This window comes from Lathamus discolor, chromosome W (assembly GCF_037157495.1).
Source record: "Lathamus discolor isolate bLatDis1 chromosome W, bLatDis1.hap1, whole genome shotgun sequence".
NCBI lineage: Eukaryota > Metazoa > Chordata > Aves > Psittaciformes > Psittacidae > Lathamus > Lathamus discolor.
In genome coordinates, this window is record NC_088908.1 from 35,687,199 (window position 1) to 35,706,146 (window position 18,948).

At 44.5% G+C, this 18,948-nt stretch overlaps 1 protein-coding gene across 1 annotated transcript in view; it reads right to left on the bottom strand.

Moving 5' to 3' along the window:
- LOC136004256 (transcription initiation factor TFIID subunit 4-like) overlaps positions 1 to 18,948 on the bottom strand; it is a 252,580-nt gene that overhangs the window by 141,758 nt on the left and 91,874 nt on the right. The window contains exons 12-13 of the mRNA XM_065660599.1: positions 15,240 to 15,370; positions 7,464 to 7,589 (exon numbers count right to left, since the gene is read on the bottom strand). Coding sequence (XP_065516671.1) covers positions 7,464 to 7,589; positions 15,240 to 15,370 — 257 coding nt within the window. The remainder of the gene's footprint in view (positions 1 to 7,463; positions 7,590 to 15,239; positions 15,371 to 18,948) is intronic.

Here is an 18,948-nt window from a genome sequence, read left to right on the forward strand (position 1 = left end):
AAACAAACGCAAGCTTACTTTGGTGTTGCGGGGTTCTGAAGAATGCACATTCCCAATTATATTTTGATTGCACACCCTCTCTGTCACGTGACCCGGAAGAAGAATGATTTCAAATGGGGCCCTGAGGAGCAACAAGCCTTTCAACAGCTCTCTTAGGAATCCCAGTCGTCCAGGAATTCTAGAAGTCATCATGGACTGGCCAGAGGGCAAGGATTTTGGAATGTCACCAGAGAAGGAGGCAATGCATGCTGAAGAGGCCCCACCATATAATAAACTGTCAGAAAGTGAGGAGTAGTATGCCTTTTTTACTGATGGATCCTGCCATATTGTGGGAAAGCACTGGAGATGGAAGGCAGCTGTATGGAGTCCCCAATGACAAGTTGCAGAAACTGCTGAAGGAGAGGGTGAATCAAGTCAGTTTGCAGAGGTGAAAGCCATCCAGCTGGCCTTGGACATTGCTGAATGAGAAAAGTGGCCAGGACTTTATCTCTCTACTGACTCATGGATGGTAGTAAATGCCCTGTGGGGGTGGTTGCAGCAATGGAAGCAGAGCAACTGGCAACACAGTGGGATACCCATCTGGGCTGTTGCACTATGGCAAGATATCGCTGCCTGGGTGCAGAACTTGGTGGTGAAGGTATGCCACGTAGATGCTCATGTCCCCAAGAGTCAGGCCACTGAGGAACATCAGAAAAATCAACAGGTGGATCAAGCTGCTAAGACTGACCTGGCTCAGATGGATTTAGATTGGCAACATAAGGGTGAATTATTTCTAGCCTGGTGGGCCCATGACACCTCAGGCTATCAAGGCAGAGATGCAACATATAGATGGGCTGGTGCCTGTTGTAGAAAACTTCGATAGCAGTTAAATGCCTATCTCTGCCACTCTGGGCTTTGAAAAGAAGATATGTGCTGTCATGATCATCAGCAGAGAATAAAGTCATGGGAAAAGCCAGGAGGAACATCAGGAGTCTCCTAGAACTGTCCTCACGTCACCACCAACTGAATTAGACTTCCTTCCAATTGTCACCCCAAGAAAGAATGAACTTTAATGAAACTAGACAAGCTAAGCAGTGACCAGATGAGTTCAGCAGGGTCATCACCAGGCAACAATCCAACACTATGCACTGCCTCTCCTTCTGCTGTCCTGAAAGACTGGTATGACAGGTGAAACATGACATGGACTGAATGAACTCAGCAAACTTTATAGGGATGATCCATGGACTAAGGAATGATATCTGTCTCTCTGTGTGTGTATGAATATATAAAGAGAGAAAAAGTGATGGTATATTGAAAAATTTGGGACCTGAGCATGATCTCAGTGGTATGGAATAAGGGGTGGATACTGTCCTGGGTTCAGCTGTAACAGCTATTTTTCTCCTTAGTAGCTGTTGGAGTGCTGTGTTTTCAACTTTAGTCCGAAAACAATGCTGATAACACACCAATGTTTTAGTTGTTGTGACGTAATGCTTACTCTGATCAAAGACTTTTCAGTCTCTTATGCACTGCCAGAAGGAGGGGCACAAGGAGCTGGGAGGAAGCAGATACAAGACTCCTGACCGCTGAAATACTCTTGAAATAATATTATCTTAGTTTGTTCTATGACATGTATGAAATTTCAGTCTTTGGAATTAAACACAGTCATGGATCAATAAAATAATGCAGTTATATAGAGAAGGAACAGCAAGAGTGACACACACTTTCTAAACTAAAATAAATAAATAAACAAAACTTTAAATAAAAAAAAGAGAAGTCTGGAAACTCAGTAAGTATAAAGCCTCAAAAAAAAATCTATAAGAATTTACTGAATTGTGTTTAAATACTGGAAGTGCAGCCTAGGATTTTCAAATGGCACGGAAACCCTGGCATCTATTAAATTTCAAAGGCAATTGTGAAAATTACTTCACAAAGTTATTTTGAAAATGTTAGCCATTGTCTCCTATACTCCCAAGAACTCATCACATTCAGATCTGTATCTTGAAAATGCAGGACCGTTCCAGTCAGGTAGGACCAGCTGGGAGTGGCTAAAAAACCTTCCCAGGGAGCGCGGCGACCAGGAGCCCGGCAAACAGAGAGCGTCAAGGCAGTTTGCGCGGCAGAGCCGGCAAACAGAGAGCGTCGAGGCAGTTTGCGCGGCAGTTCGCGCAGGCAGGCGAGCGGGCAGGGGAGCGGGCAGGGAAGCGTTCCAACCGCCTCATTGAGAGGACTCGCCTGGAGTACAGGAGGGGGAAGGAGTGCTGCGAGACATAGACGGACTGATTGACCAGACAGATCATGGTTACAACACGATCGAAAGCTGTAGTGAGTACTAATGTGGGTATCCAGTCTGAGCCTTCCTGCAGACATGCAGCTGTGCAGGTCTCTGGCTGCAGCGAATGCCTGAGCCTGGCACTTGTATTGGAGGGAGCCAGTGACACTGCTTGTGTTCGCTGTGAGCAAATAAATGACCTGCTCAGGCAGGTGGCTGAACTGAGGGAGGAGGTAGAAAGGTTGAGAGCCATTAGAGAGTGTGAAAGTGAAATAGATTGGTGGAACCACACCCTAAGGCAAGGGCAGAGGGAAGTGGTTCAACAAGCTATGGATCCCCTTCCCTCCTACCATCAGACAGAAGGAGAGAGCTTAATGGACAAGGATGGATGGAGGGAGGTTCCTCCTCAGAGAGGTAAGCGAAAACCCTCACAATCCCTTCCTTCCTCCCAATTGCCCTTGAATAACAGGTACGAGGTCTTGGAAATTCAGCGCCAGGTGAATGGAGATGGTGAGGCAAATCTATCTAGTGAGTCACCCAGGGCTAGTCACTCACCCACACGCCTCAGAACTTCCCCAACCAAGAAGAAAAGAAGAGTAATTGTGGTGGGTGACTCCCTTCTGAGGGGAACAGAAGGGCCCATTTGTCGACCGGATCCACCCCACAGGGAGGTCTGCTGCCTGCCTGGGGCTCGGATTAGAGATGTTAAAAAGAAACTCTCTGAACTGGTGCAGCCGTCTGACTACTACCCGCTGCTGGTTTTTCAGGTTGGCAGTGACGAAATTATTACGAGGAACGTAAGGGCAATGAAGAGAGACTACAGGGCCCTGGGACGGCTGGTTAAAGGGTCTGGAGCGCAAGTGGTGTTTGCCTCCATACCTGTTGCAAGCGAGGGTGAAGGGATATATAAAAAGACTCTGCAGGTTAATGGAACTGAGTGCACCCTCAGCAAGTTTGCTGATGACACAAAACTGGGAGGAGTGGCTGACACACCAGAGGACTGTGCTGCCATTCAGCGAGACCTGGACAGGCTGGAGAGTTGGGCGGGGAGAAACTTGATGAAATTTAACAAGGGCAAGTGTAGAGTCTTGCATCTGGGGAAGAACAACCCCATGTACCAGTACAGGTTGGGGGTTGACCTGCTGGAAAGTAGTGAACGGGAAAGGGACCTGGGGATCCTGGTGGATAGGAGGATGACCATGAGCCAGCAATGTGCTCTTGTGGCCAAGAAGGCAAATGGCATCTTAGGGTGCATTAGAAAGGGAGTGGTTAGTAGGTCAAGAGAGGTTCTCCTCCCCCTCTACTCAGCCTTGGTGAGGCCGCATCTGGAATATTGCGTCCAGTTCTGGGCCCCTCTGTTCAAAAAGGACAGGGAATTGCTTGAAGGAGTCCAGCGCAGAGCCACAAAGATGATTAAGGGAGTGGAACATCTCCCTTATGAGGAGAGGCTGAGGGAGCTGGGTCTCTTTAGCTTGGAGAAGAGGAGACTGAGGGGTGACCTCATCAATGTTTACAAATATGTAAAGGGTAGGTGTCAGGATGATGGAGCTAGGCTTTTTTCAGTGATATCCAGTGATAGGACAAGGGGCAATGGGTGTAAACTGGAGCATAGGAAGTTCCACGTTAACATCAGGAAGAACTTCTTTACTGTAAGAGTGACAGAGCACTGGAACAGGTTGCCCAGGGGGGTTGTGGAGTCACCTACACTGGAGATATTCAAGACCCGCCTGGACAAGTTCCTGTGTGATGTACTGTAGGTTACCCTGCTCTTGCAGGGGGGTTGGACTAGATGATCTTTTTAGGTCCCTTCCAACCCTTGGGATTCTGTATGGCTACGTGACTGGTGCCAAAGGCAGGGGTTTGGGTTTTTCAGTCACGGGCTGCTGTATGAGACACCTGGTTTGCTGGTGACAGGCGGGATACACCAGTCCCAGAGAAGAAAAAGGGTTTTGGGGCAGGAGTTAGCAGGGCTTATTGACAGGGCTTTAAACTAGTTAGGAAGGGGGGAGGGGATTTAACTGGGCCTGTTGGGGACAAGCCCAAGAGGAACATGCTAGGGATTGAAGGATGGCGGGCTAAGGAGGACTATCAATCTCTTGTTTCGCTTGTGGGAAAGGATAGCTTTTTAGACCCTGTCCCGCAGGGGAAAAAGGGTACTAGGACTGGCTCCCTGAAATGCCTGTACACCAATGCACGCAGCATGGGGAATAAACAGGAGGAGTTAGAAGTCTGTGTGCGGGCTAAAGGTTATGATCTAGTGGCAATTACAGAGACATGGTGGGGCAGTTCACATGACTGGAATGTGGTCATGGATGGCTATGTCCTTTTTAGGAAAGATAGGTCAGCAAAGCGAGGTGGTGGAGTTGCTCTTTACGTGAGAGAGCAACTAGAATGTATTGAGTTCTGTCCGGGGTCGGATGAGGAGCAATTGGAATGTCTGTGGGTACGAATCAAGGGGCAGACTGGCACGGGTGATACAGTTGTGGGGGTCTATTACAGACCTCCTGATCAGGATGAAGGAGTTGATGAGGCTTTCTACAGGCAACTGGAAGTAGCCTTGCGACTACATGCCTTAGTCGTCGTGGGGGACTTTAACTACCCCGATATTTGCTGGAAGACTCACACAGCCAGTCATTCACAGTCTAGGAGGTTCCTCGAGTGCATTGATGATAATTTCTTAATGCAAATGGTGGACGTACCAACTAGGAGAGCAGCGCTGCTAGATTTAGTACTTGCCAACAAGGAGGGTTTGGTCGAAGTGGTGACGGTCAATGGCAGCCTTGGCTGCAGTGACCATGAGATGGTGGAGTTTAGGATCCTGTGTGGGAGGAATAGAATACCTAGCAAAGCCACAGTTCTGGATTTCCGGAGGGCCAACTTTGGCCTCTTCAGTCAACTGCTAAGGGAAGTCTCATGGGAAAGTGTACTAGGCGGTAAAGGGGCTCAAGATAGTTGGTTAGCATTCAAGGACCGCTTCTTCCAAGCTCAGGATCGGAGCGTCCCAATGAGTAGGAAGTCAAGTAAGGGATCTAGGAGACCGGCGTGGTTAAACAAGGAGCTGCTGGGCAAACTCAAGTGGAAAAGGAGAATCTATGGATTATGGAAGGAGGGGCTGGCCGCTTGGGAGGAATATAGGACAGTTGTTAGAGGATGTAGGGAGGCAATTAGGACAGCTAAGGCCTCCTTGGAACTCAATCTTGCTAGTCGGGTTAAAGACAATAGAAAGGGCTTCTTCAAATACATAGCAAATAAAACTAACACAAGAGGCAATATAGGCCCACTGCTGAACGAAGTGGGTACCCTGGAGACAGAGGATATAAAGAAGGCAGAGGTGCTGAATGCCTTCTTTGCCTCTGTCTTTACTCCTGCAGACTCTCCCCGAGGGCCCCGGATTTCTATAGCCCCAGAAGGAGTCAGGACAAAGGAGGAGTTTGCTTTGGTAGATGAGGATTGGGTTAGGGATCAGCTATGCAATCTGGACATCTGTAAATCGATGGGTCCGGATGGAATGCACCCACGGGTGCTGAGGGAGCTGGCGGAGGTCATTGCTAGGCCACTTTCCATCATCTTTGGTAAGTCGTGGGAAACGGGCGAGGTGCCTGAGGATTGGCGGATGGCAAAGGTCACACCAATCTATAAGAAGGGCAAGAAGGAGGACCCGGGTAATTATAGACCGGTCAGCCTTACCTCCATCTCTGGAAAGATGATGGAACAACTTATTCTTGACTCCATCACTAGGCATATCAAGGATGAGGGGGTCATTAAGAACAGCCAACATGGTTTTATGAGGGGGAAGTCATGTATGACCAACCTTATAGCCTTCTATGAGGAAGTGACTAGGTGGAGGGATGATGGTAGAGCGGTAGATGTAGTTTTTCTTGATTTCAGTAAGGCATTTGATACTGTCTCCCACAGCATCCTCATAGATAAGCTAAAGAAGTGTGGGCTTGACGATCAAGTAGTGAGGTGGATCGAGAACTGGTTGAAAGGAAGAAGGCAGAGAGTTGTGGTCAATGGCGCAGAATCTAGCTGGAGGTCTGTGACCAGTGGAGTTCCTCAGGGGTCGGTGCTGGGACCGGTGCTGTTTAATATTTTCATCAATGACCTGGATGAGGGAACTGAGTGCACCCTCAGCAAGTTTGCTGATGACACAAAACTGGGAGGAGTGGCTGACACACCAGAGGACTGTGCTGCCATTCAGCGAGACCTGGACAGGCTGGAGAGTTGGGCGGGGAGAAACTTGATGAAATTTAACAAGGGCAAGTGTAGAGTCTTGCATCTGGGGAAGAACAACCCCATGTACCAGTACAGGTTGGGGGTTGACCTGCTGGAAAGTAGCGAAGGGGAAAGGGACCTGGGGGTCCTGGTGGATAGGAGGATGACCATGAGCCAGCAATGTGCTCTTGTGGCCAAGAAGGCAAATGGCATCTTAGGGTGCATTAGAAAGGGAGTGGTTAGTAGGTGAAGAGAGGTTCTCCTCCCCCTCTACTCAGCCTTGGTGAGGCCGCATCTGGAATATTGCGTCCAGTTCTGGGCCCCTCTGTTCAAGAAGGACAGGGAATTGCTTGAAGGAGTCCAGCGCAGAGCCACAAAGATGATTAAGGGAGTGGAACATCTCCCTTATGAGGAGAGGCTGAGGGAGCTGGGTCTCTTTAGCTTGCAAAAGAGGAGACTGAGGGGTGACCTCATCAATGTTTACAAATATGTAAAGGGTGGGTGTCAGGATGATGGAGCTAGGCTTTTTTCAGTGATATCCAGTGATAGGACAAGGGGCAATGGGTGTAAACTAGAGCATAGGAAGTTCCACGTTAACATCAGGAAGAACTTCTTTACTGTAAGAGTGACAGAGCACTGGAACAGGTTGCCCAGGGGGGTTGTGGAGTCTCCTACACTGGAGATATTCAAGGCCCGCCTGGACAAGTTCCTGTGTGATGTACTGTAGGTTACCCTGCTCTTGCAGGGGGGTTGGACTAGATGATCTTTTTAGGTCCCTTCCAACCCTTGGGATTCTGTGATTCTGTGATTCTGTGACTGAAGTCATCACAGATAAGATAGTATGACTTAATGAATTTCAGTTGTGAAGTCACGACAACAGTATCTTTTTGTTATATAAAAAAAAAATAATCTATTTATGAAACAGATTTCATGAAATTAAATAACTGTTTGAAGATTATGAATTGTTTAGTAGTTTAAAAAAATAGAGCAATACAGATACCTTGGCAGCCTTCAGCAAGATTTCCCGCTCTTGTTCATCTTTCCTTTGCTTTTCTAAACGCTCCAACTGTTCAAAAAACTTCAACTGTGATCGGACATCTGTAGCTTGTTTGTACCACTCATCATCCTGTAAAACAACAACAGTGTCTTACAATGCATTTTCATCAAGACTACGCATTTAAAGACTATATGTGCTATACCTTAATATCTTTCCATTGTACTAACAGTAAAAAAAAATAAAATCAATATTTTTTTTTAGAGCTCAGGGGAATGCAACCAGTCTATGGTTAACAATGTAGCTAAATTTAATATCTAAGATAAGTGAAAAAACAAAGATTTATTTATCAGCACCAGAGACATCAAGGAATTAAAAATAAAGCAAACACACTTACTGGTTGAAAATCCCTAAGATACTTAACTTTATTACTGAACAGTCCTAGACATATCATATAAGCCTGGTTATAAACTGCAATACCTGTATTTGTACTCATCTTGAACTATTAATAGATATGATCAAGATGCAGCATTAAAAGATAAAAGCATTAAAGGTAAAAATTGAGTTGAAAAAAAAGCCTCTAATTACTATTAAAATAGAGGAACTTTATGACAACTAAGAGCATGCAACCTTTCCTAGTACCCAACAAAAAGAATTTATGACACAAGTAACCATAGAATCATGGAATAGTTAGGGTTGGAAAGGACCTCAAGATCATCTAGTTCCAACCCCCCTGCCATGGGCAGGGACACCTCACACTAAACCATCCCACACAAGGCTTCATCCAACCTGGCCTTGAACACCGCCAGGGATGGAGCACTCACAACCCCCCTGGGCAACCCATTCCAGTGCCTCACCACCCTAACAGGAAAGAATTTCCTCCTTATATGCAATCTAAACTTCCCCTGTTTAAGTTTGAACCCGTTACCCCTTGTCCTGTCACTACAGTCCCTGACGAAGAGTCCCTCCCCAGCATCCCTATAGGCCCCCTTCAGATACTGGAAGGCTGCTATTAGGTCCCCACGCAGCCTTCTCTTCTCCAGGCTGAACAGCCCCAACTTCCTCAGCCTATCTTCATAAGGGAGATGCTCCAGTCCCCTGATCATCCTCGTGGCCCTCCTCTGGACTTGTTCCAGCAGTTCCATGTCCTTTTTATGTTGAGGACACCAGAATTGCATACAATACTCCAGTAACAGGGGGAACACTCAGAATGTCAGAACAATAAGTTATTCATATTCCTTCCATCTAATTTATCTGTTTAATATTTTCCTTTCTGACTGCAATGCTATGAAATCAAATAAAACCATTAGCCAAGAAATATACAAAAGACAATGAAAATGGTACGGTTCAATCCGAGACAGCACTGTGTTTTTTTCTAAGAACCTGTTAAAACTTTATTTTAAATGCATCTTTGGCTTAGCATGGACTAAGTGAAGTGTTTTATTCTCAGATGCCATCCTAGAGTGAAGGAAGGAGGGATTTATCACTGCTGAAGCTGATGAAGAATATTGGAAAGAAACAAACAGATTTATTTTTAATCTAACATAGCAGAATATATCTATCAGTTGCAAGGAAAGATGTAAGTGTAAGTAACACACAGGCATAGTGGAGGTTTTTTTTTAATCTATTTTTCTATCACAGTAATGGTGATATTAGTCACATATCCCAGTTATTTTTTCTTGAAAATGCCACATATAATCAGTTCAGCTGTGACTCATGTTAGGGAAAGAGGTGGGCAAAGGTACAGTCCAAAGTCATTTGCCCAGGCTTTCATTCAAGGGGAAAAACAAACAAACAATCCCCAAAACAAAAATAAGAACCCCAAATCAGAACAACTCAATGCATATATACACTAAAGAAATCTAAACACAGTTTAGACACAACACACACCAATGGCGTCCTGGGTTCAGCAGTAGCAGTCATTTTTATCCTTCTTAGCAGCTGGTGCAGTGCTGTGTTTTTGACTTTCAGCCTGGGAACAACGCTGATAACATCGATGTTTTCAGTTGTTGCTCAGTAATGTTTACTCTGACCAAGGACTTTCTGAGTCTCATACTCTGCCAGGAAAGAGGGGAAGACAGAAGGAAACCTGACCCAAACTAACCAAAGGGGTATTCCATTACACAGCATGTCATTTTTGCAATATAAAGTGGGGGCAGTTACCTGGAAGGTATAGATCACTGCTTGAGTCAGGCTGGGTATCAGTCGGCAGGTGGTGAGTGGTTGTATTCTCTTCCTTTGTTATTTCTCTTATCATTATTATTATTGGTGGTAGCAGTAGTGGTTTTGTGTTATACCTTAGTTACCGGACTGTTCTTATCTCAACCTGTGGGAGTTACACTCTTTTGATTCTCCTCCCCATCCCTCCAGGAGCGGGGGGAGGAAGGGGGGGGGGGAGTGAGCAAGTGGCCATGTGGTTCTGAATTACCAGCTGGGCTTAAACCACAACAGTTCTTTGTGGCACCCAACGTGGGGCACAAAGGGTTAATATAGCAACAGATCTGACTGAAGTGTGTCTGATCATATTTGTGATAAGCATTCATTGTGTCAGATTAATAGTCACTTGTCACAATGCTGATTTATTGGCTCTCAAAGTTGTTGCACATGATCTCAGAGTTTCAGCATGTCATACCTTACTTACAGCCAGTATCTGCTGTCTTAGTGTTTATCGTCTGGGGGGCCTGGGCTAAGGTTCTTCTTTCACTGTACTTTAGGGTAATGACTTGTAATACAATAGAATCATTGATCATGAAACTGATCTGGCTTGCATTAACAGTGTGGTCATCACCTCTATGCTTTGGGAGGTATATAATGGAAATGTTTAGCAATTACACATCTTTTTGTCTTTCCTTCAGGGGTCAACCTATGAAAGAGACATTCCCTTACACCGCCAGCTCCCCCACCAGGCTATTTGCAGTATCATTTGAGAGTTCTGAAGGTTTTGGATGGCCTTAGAATACCCTTGAGACCTGCCTGCTGATTGTGATGGGATCAGCATGTTGGCGCACATACAGAGTGTGTGTGTTTTACCACGACCATTTTGTCTGATCTTGAAAGTTAAGCAGGTATGGATTTGGGTCTGCTCTAGGGTTAGGCAATGATATAGGAGGACCAAGAAATTTTCCCCGAGGCCGGACAGTCATGCGTGGCAGGGTGTGTGGGTTAGTACGGGCAAGTATCTAGGCCAGTGGGTCCCTCCAGTGCTTTGGAACTTCACCCCTGAACAAGTACAAAGTCCAGAAAAAATAGTAAAACACTTAAATGAGGTGTTTTGTCATCCTGGTCAAATCAGAGAGGGGCAAATAATGGCAACATGCTGGGGCTTGGCCTATGCTTACAGAGCCCTGTTCAACACTATGCAGCACCTTCAAAGGGGAAAAAAATGTCTCTGGATCTGATGGCAAAGCAACAGAAAACACAGCTTCTACAACTCCAAATACAGCAACTAAACCAACCCCATCGACAAGTACAGCAGCTCCTCAAACTCCGACAGCAGCACAATATGCAGCTAATCCAATTCCAAGCACAGCAACTACACCAACCCCAGCGACAGGTACAGCATCAATACAAACCCTGACAGCAACAGACAGCTCAGCTGCTGGTGCTACTCAAACCCCAAGCACAGCGCCTGCACCAATCCCAACAACTGATACTGCAGCCATTCCAACCACAGTGATAATCACTGCATCTAAACAAGAAGACCAATTCGTGCCAATATTGTTTGCCCCTGTACACAAGGAGAAAATTAAAAAAGAGGCACAAAGAGGAACCCACACAGTGAAGAAAGATGAATTAACAATGCACTTACTACACAGGACAGCATCTGACCAGGACTTATTATTACATGAATCAGAGGAAGAAGAAGAGGTGACTTCTCAACCCCAGACCTCAACTGAGCAATGGAACTTGCAAAAAAATTTTCCTGTCAACCAGGGGAACACATCATCACCTGGTTGCTCTGATGCTGGGACAATGGGAATGACGGTCACGAACTAGAAGGTAGGGAAGCTAAGCAGCTGGGATCACTTGTTAGGGAAGGGGGAATTGACAAAGCAATTGCAAAAGAGAAATTGTCCCTCAGCCTTTGGAGGTGGCTCTTGGCAGCTGTGAAAGAAAGGTTTCCGTACAAGTCTGATGTTATGAGTTGTTCAGCCAACTGGACCATGATAGAGAAAGGCATCCAGTCTCTGAGGGAATCAGCCATTGTAGAGATGATATATCGCAAGCAGGATGCCAGGAATGCACCCATAGATCCAGATGAAGTCGAATGTACACAACCCATGTGGCGGAAATTAACAAGGAGTGCACCGTCATCATATGCCCACTCACTGGCAGCAATAACCTGGAATGACATAGTACCACCAACAGTGGATGAAATGATTCATCAGCTCTGAGAGTTCAAAGACAATCTCACCCCTTCCATCATTTCAGTTGTGGAAAAACTGACCCAGGAGTTCAAACAATTGAGAAACGATCTATCCGATCTATCCAGCTCCCCATGTGTACCAACCCATGTCTCAGCTATTAACAAAAGGTGTCCTACTGCTTAAGAGAGAAGATATAGAAAGTATACGTCACAGGCCACCCTATGTTTTTACCTGCGGGATCAAGGAGAAGACATGAGAAAGTGGGATGGAAAACCTAACTCAGCTCTGGAGGAGCGGATGTATGAATTGAAGAGGAGAACAAAGGTAAAGGATAATCTTCGTTTGGAAACTTCTGATCTCACTGGAATCCCTCCTGCCCCTCGTGGTGTCCTCCAGATTGAAGTTACCATTGAAATAGATGTGAACGGTATCCTCCATGTCACGGATGAGGACAAGGGCACTGGGAAGAACAAGATCACTATATAATGAATGGTCAGAAAGTGAAAAGCAATATGCCTTGTTTACTGATGGGTCCTGTTGTATTGTGGGAAAGCATTGGAGATGGAAGACAGCTGCATGGAGTCCCTGACGACAAGATGTAGAAACTGCTGAAGTGAATCGAGTCAATTTCCTGAGGTGAAAGCCATCCAGCTGGCCTTGGACATTGCTGAATGAGAAAAGTGTCCAGGACTTTATACTGACTCATGGATAGTGGCAAACACCCTGTGGGGGTGGTTGCAGCAATGGAAGCAGAGAAACTGGCAAGGCAGAGGGAAAGCCATCTGGGCTGCTGCGCTCTGGCAAGATATCACTGCCTGGGTGCAGAACTTGGTGGTGAAGGTATGCCACGTAGATGCCCATGTCCCCAAGAGTCAGGCCACTGAGGAACATCAGAAAAATCAACAGGTGGATCAAGCTGCTAAGATTGAAGTGGCTCAGATGGATTTGTGCTTTGGAAGCGTTGCAGGTGGAAGGGAGCTGTATGGAGTCTCCGACGACAAGTTGTAGAAACTGCTGAAGGAGAGGGTGAATCAAGTCAATTTGCAGAGGTAAAAGCCATCCAGCTGACCTTGGACATTGCTGAACTAGAAAAGTAGTCAGTACTTTATATCTATACTGACTCATGGATGGTGGCAAATGCCCTGTGGGGGTGGTTGCAGCAACTGAAGCAGAGCAACTGGCAACACAGAGGTAAAACCATCTGGGCTGCTGCACTCTGGCAAGATATCGCTGCCTGGGTGCAGAACTTGGTGGTGAAGGTATGCCATATAGATGCTGATGACGACTTCAGCACTGACCAGACAATTTCCACGGTGTCATCAGCAGGCAACAATCCAACACTGCACACAGCCTCTCCTCCTCTGAAAGATTGTAATGAGAGATGGAGCCCAGCATTATGGACCGGATGAACTCAGTAGCTTTATAGGGATTGGTCCATGCACTAAGAAATGATATCTCTCTCTTTGTGTGTGTGTGTATGTATATATATATATGAGAGAAGAGTGATGGCATATTGAAAAATGTGGGATCTGAGCATGATTTGAATGGTATGGAATAAGGGGTGGATACTGTCCTGGGTTCAGCTGTAGCAGTCATTTTACTCCTTCTTAGTAGCTGGTGCAGTGCTGTGTTTTTGATTTTCAGTCTGGGATCAGTGCTGATCACACTGATGTTTTTACTTGTTGCTAAGTAATGTTTACTCTGACCAAGGACATCCTGAGACTCATGCTCTGCCAGGGAGGAGGGGAAGTCAGGTGTAAACCTCACCCAAACTAGCCAAGAGGTATTCCATACCACAGCACATCATGCCCAGTATATAAACTGGGGGCAATTCCCCAGAAGGGCTAGATCCCTGCTCGGGTCGGGCTGGGTATCGGCCGGCAGGTGGTGAGCGGTTGTATTCTCTTCCCTTGTGTCATGGTTTAAGTCCATCCGGTAATTCAGTACCATGCAGTCTCTCTCTCACTCCCCAAAATTACAACTCGCCGCTCCCAGAGGGATGGGGAGGAGAGTCGAAAGAATGCAACTCCTACGGGTTGAAATAAGAACAGACTGGTAACTAAGGTATAACACAAACCACTACTGCTACCACCAATAATAATAATGATAAGGGAAATAACAAGGGAAGAGAATAAAACAGCTCACCATCCGCCGACTGATACCCAGCCCGACCCCAGCAGTGATCTAGCCCTTCCGGGTAACTGCCTCCAGTTTATATAGTGGGCATGACATGCTGTGGTATGGAATACCTCTTTGGCTAGTTTGGGTCAGGTGTCCTGTCTCTGCTTCCTCCCGGCTTCCTGTCCTCCCTGGCAGAGCATGAGAGTCAGAAAGTCCTTGGTCAGAGTAAATATTACTGAGCACCAACTAAAAACATTGGTGTTATCAGTGCTGTTCCCAGGCCGACAGTCAAAAACACAGCACTGCAGCAGCTACTAAGAAGGAGAAAAATGACTGCTACTGCTGAACCCAGGACACCTTGTTATTTCCTTTATCATTATTATTATTGGTAGTAGCAGTAGTGGGTTTGTGTTATACCTTAGTTACTGGACTGTTCTTATCTCAATCCATGGGGGTTATATTCTTTCCATTCTCCTCCCCATCCCTGTGGGAGCAGGGGGAGGAAGGGAGGGGGGAGATGGAGATAAGAGGCGTGGTTCTGAGTTACGGGCTGGGCTTAAACCATGTCAAATGGTCATTATCATCTTGCTTTTACACCAGTTAAACATTTATTCGCATCTTAGTATATTTCAAATTTATCAATAAAGATGTTTGCTTTATTTGAATTTCAAACTGGTTTGCAGATTCTTATTTAAATTTCCTCCCTGATTTAAGATATCTAAATAGTTCTAATTTTCTTCAAGAATTCAATCACTAACAATAGAATCAGAGTAGCATTTTATCTTGAAATGTTCTTTTTAAAAAGAACATAAATGTTTAATTACAGTGAAGAATTTGCAGCTGAATTCTTTAGTTGCTGTTTTAAGACAAATTGGTAGCTTTTGTAAAATATTAATATTTGTCACAGACAATGACATGTAAATTTACCATAGATTCCTTTATACTGAAACAATTTTGATCCAATCAGTGGATGTCTTGGTTAAAAAAGGAGATCAAGAATCAACGGTCTTAGTCACAACTGATGAGCAGAAATAGCTAAACAGATGCTCCATGCTAGACACTTTAGCAGAGAAGGATGAAAACAATTCTATCACAGAGAAGGAAGGCAGATTCAGCAAGCAGTACTATCACCCTACCACCTTCTATTTGCTGAGGTGGACAAACATGCCTTTAAAACATGCTTTGCACAGAGAATGACACAAAACACTTACTGTGTGCTAAGAAAAAACAGCATCACACTGCATCATTCTGTAATTATAACATGGTAACAAAATACCTTTCTTTGCGCACTTACTTTGTATGATTCCATCCGGTGCTGGGTTATCACTGTTAATTTTTCTATCACTGTTCTTAATCTGTTTTGTGTTGCATGGGAAATAAAAGTAACCACCTCAGCTGGCACATCAGTAATTCCTAGTTTTTTAGCTAAATCAAAAAACAAATTAAAATAGAATTAGCTTACCCCACACACACAAACAAACAAACCAACCCGACACCCTCTAAAGAACATGAAGTCAGAACTTCATATTCTTGAACAGAAAAATCTGCAGCAGTGCATTTATATGGCTTTGGTGATACATTCATGACCCCCTGAAAAGACCTGTGATTACATTTCAAAGTTTGAAAGAGCTATCAGAGCTTTATTTTACCACTTAGAAATTTAAGCATATAAGAAATTTTATTGAAGTTTATCCTCGTATATTAAAACAAAGCATAAACAATTTGAATTCTCAGTTGACCTACACAAGAAAAAACAATTCCTTTATTTTCAGAAGAATTAGTGCAGTTTAATTTCGGTATCAATGAGATGAGTCTGCAGCCCAAAGGATACTGTTGCTTGCATACTTTAGCCTACACTACTGGCATACTAGTGTTAATGAAAATTATTTAGGGAAAAAACTTATTAAATATAAAGAAATAGTGTCATATTAACAACAGTTATTTAGAAACACCAGTTGTCCCCCAAACACTGCTAAAAGACGTATTTGTAGTTATTTGGACATTTGGTACTTTGTGCTGAGATTATATGAAAAGCAAACTCTCTACAGTCTAATGTATTAATATATTAAAAAAACACCTGAGTTACAGAAACAAGAATATGGGTAACACTTAAGAATTCCTAAATTCACAATAACTCCTGAATACTGGATATAAATTTGTAGATATTCATCTAAGCTATAATCCTACAAAGACACATATATGAGTAGTGCCAGTGGGACAGCTTTCTGGATAGAAAACTCTGTGCATCCACACACAAATATATATATGCATATTACATATAAAAAAATCAGCAGTTGCATTTTGTATGGATTATTGGATTGACCCACCACAGAAGAATTAATACTCTGATGACACTGAGTCAGTTTTCCACAGAATGAACACAAGACTATTAAAAACATTTGTGAATATGTTTGCGATACGTTAATGGGTACACAAAACAGCACAGGAAATTTGTTTGAGAATATTGTGGAAAGTGCTTCCTGAATGGCTAATTACAAAAGTAATTTTCATGTGCGGGAGGGGTCCCCAAGCAGATACAACATGAGAGGCTTAATTACAAGCATTTGTTTTGTGAGGCATTCCTAGCTTTACCTGGCCAAATTCAAGAGCAAGAAACCGCCACACGTCTAAAAAATGAGGACGAACAAGTGAGCAGTGGTCTTATGGGAACGTACATGTCTGTTATTTCCATGATGCGATCTGAGGCGAGCTGGCAGCGTTTACCATCACTTCGGGCTTCTGTCAGAGCCGCTCCATCAACAGAGCAGTGCGGCGGACACCGACGCCGCCGACAGGGGGCCCTGCGGAGGCCCCGCTGAGCGGCCATGGCTAGCGCAGCCCTCGCTCGCCCCCTCTTCGTCTTCTGATCCGCAGTGTCCATTTCAGTGTGTGTTTTATTGCATCACTACAGAACACCACTCCGGCACTTCCCAGCGCCCAATTCCCTATGCTATATATATTTTTATAATGACTCTTTGAAGTTGTTATCTCTTCAGCTAACTTAAGCCACCACTGACTCCACACTGCACGTGTTACCTCAGGGATTTTAGCAATATGCACATATGCTTTTTTTAAAAAACTGATTTTTGCTTTATTCTTGGTGCCCAATTTGTCTCCTGTAATAGAGAAGGAACTCCGCTGGAGTTACTGAGAGCTGAATGCGTGTACTGGAAAGAAGACATACGTATTCAGATCCCCATGCTGCAACTGTTACTCATGCAAATTAAGTCCTTGAAGTCGGAAGGACTATTCATATTGGTACCAGCTATTTGTGCAAGTCAGACTTGCAATATCAAGACCTACTTGAGCATGCACCATTTTATCATGCAAATGTGTAAGCAAAGCTATCAAACAAAAAACTCTAGTCTGAAAGGTAAAATGTAAGTAAGAAAGGAAATTTAATTAACTAGTGTCCAGAAAAAAGGTTTGAGATGGAATATTCTGCCTTGCATTCCAGGTAAGGGTACGAATGAATAATTGATAATAATTCTTTGAATTTCAGCAGTGTAACTACAGGTACCCAACTTCCCTGAACACACACAATCCTTTCATAATAAAGAACTATCACCATCTTGTTTTTTCCACAATAAAGGTTTTCCTAATTTTAAAGACTTTTGTTCTAAGTAAATTCAACCATCATATGGTTTGTCACCTATTCAGCTCGTCAGAAATTCAATAATCAAAGAACTATTCCCTGAGATGCTTGGTTCCTAAAGATACTTGTCCTATATCCTCATCATCAGCCTCTGCAATATCCCAGTAACTTTCTATTCCTGAAATCCCTCAACACAGTACCTTAAAGTTCAGAAAACTAGCTGGAGGCCAGTTATAAATGTAGTACCTCAGAAATCTGTGATGGGACTTTTCCATCACAGAGCAGAGACAGGACACCTGACCCAAACTAGCCAAAGAGGTATTCCATACCACAGCACACCATGCCCACTATTTAAACTGGGGGCAGTTACCTGGAAGGGCTAGATCACTGATGGGGTCGGGCTGGGTATCGGTCGCCGGGTGGTGAGTGGTTGTATTCTCTCCCGTTGTTATTTCCCTTATCATTATTATTATTGGTGGTAGCAGTAGTGGTTTTGTGTTATACCTTATTTACCGGACTGTTCTTATCTCAACCCATGGGAGTTACATTCTTTCAATTCTCCTCCCCATCCCTCTGGGAGCAGGGGTGAGGAAGGGGGGGGGGGAGTGAGCAAATGGTTATGTGGTTTTTCTGAATTAATGACTGGACTTAAACCACAACAGTTCTTTGTGGCACCCAACGTGGGGCACAAAGAGTTAATACAGCAACAGATCTGACTGAAGTGTGTCTAATCGCATTTGTGAAAAGCATTCATTGTGTCGGATTAATAGTCACTCGTCACAATGCTGATTTATTGGCTCTCAAAGTTGTTGCTCTTGATTTCGGAGTTTCAGCATGTCACAGAATCACAGAATCACAGAATCCCAAGGGTTGGAAGGGACCTCAAAAGATCATCTAGTCCAACCCCCCTGCAAGAGCAGGGTAACCTACAGTACATCACACAGGAACTTGTCCAGGCGGGCCTTACTTACAGCCAGTATTTGCTGTTTTAGTGTTTATCGGCTGGGGGCCTTGGCCAAGGTTCTTGTTTCATTGTACTTTATGGTAATGACTTGCAATACAATAGACTCATTGATCAAAAAACTGATCTGGCTTGCATTCCCAGTGTGGTCACCACCTCTATACTTTGGAAGGTATATAATAGAAGTGTATAGCAATTACACATCTTTTTTTTCCCTCCTCGGGTGTTCAGCCTATGAGGGAGACATTCCCACAGAGCCCTGCAACAAGTACAGCAGCTACTTAAACTCCGAACGCAGCAGACAGCACAGCTACTCCAGCTCCAAGCACAGCAGCTACACCAGCCCCAGTGAGAACTACAGCAGCACCATTTGAGAGTTCTGAAGGTTTTGAATGGCCTTTGGGTACCCTTGGGACCTGCCTGCTGATTGTAATGGGGATCAGCATG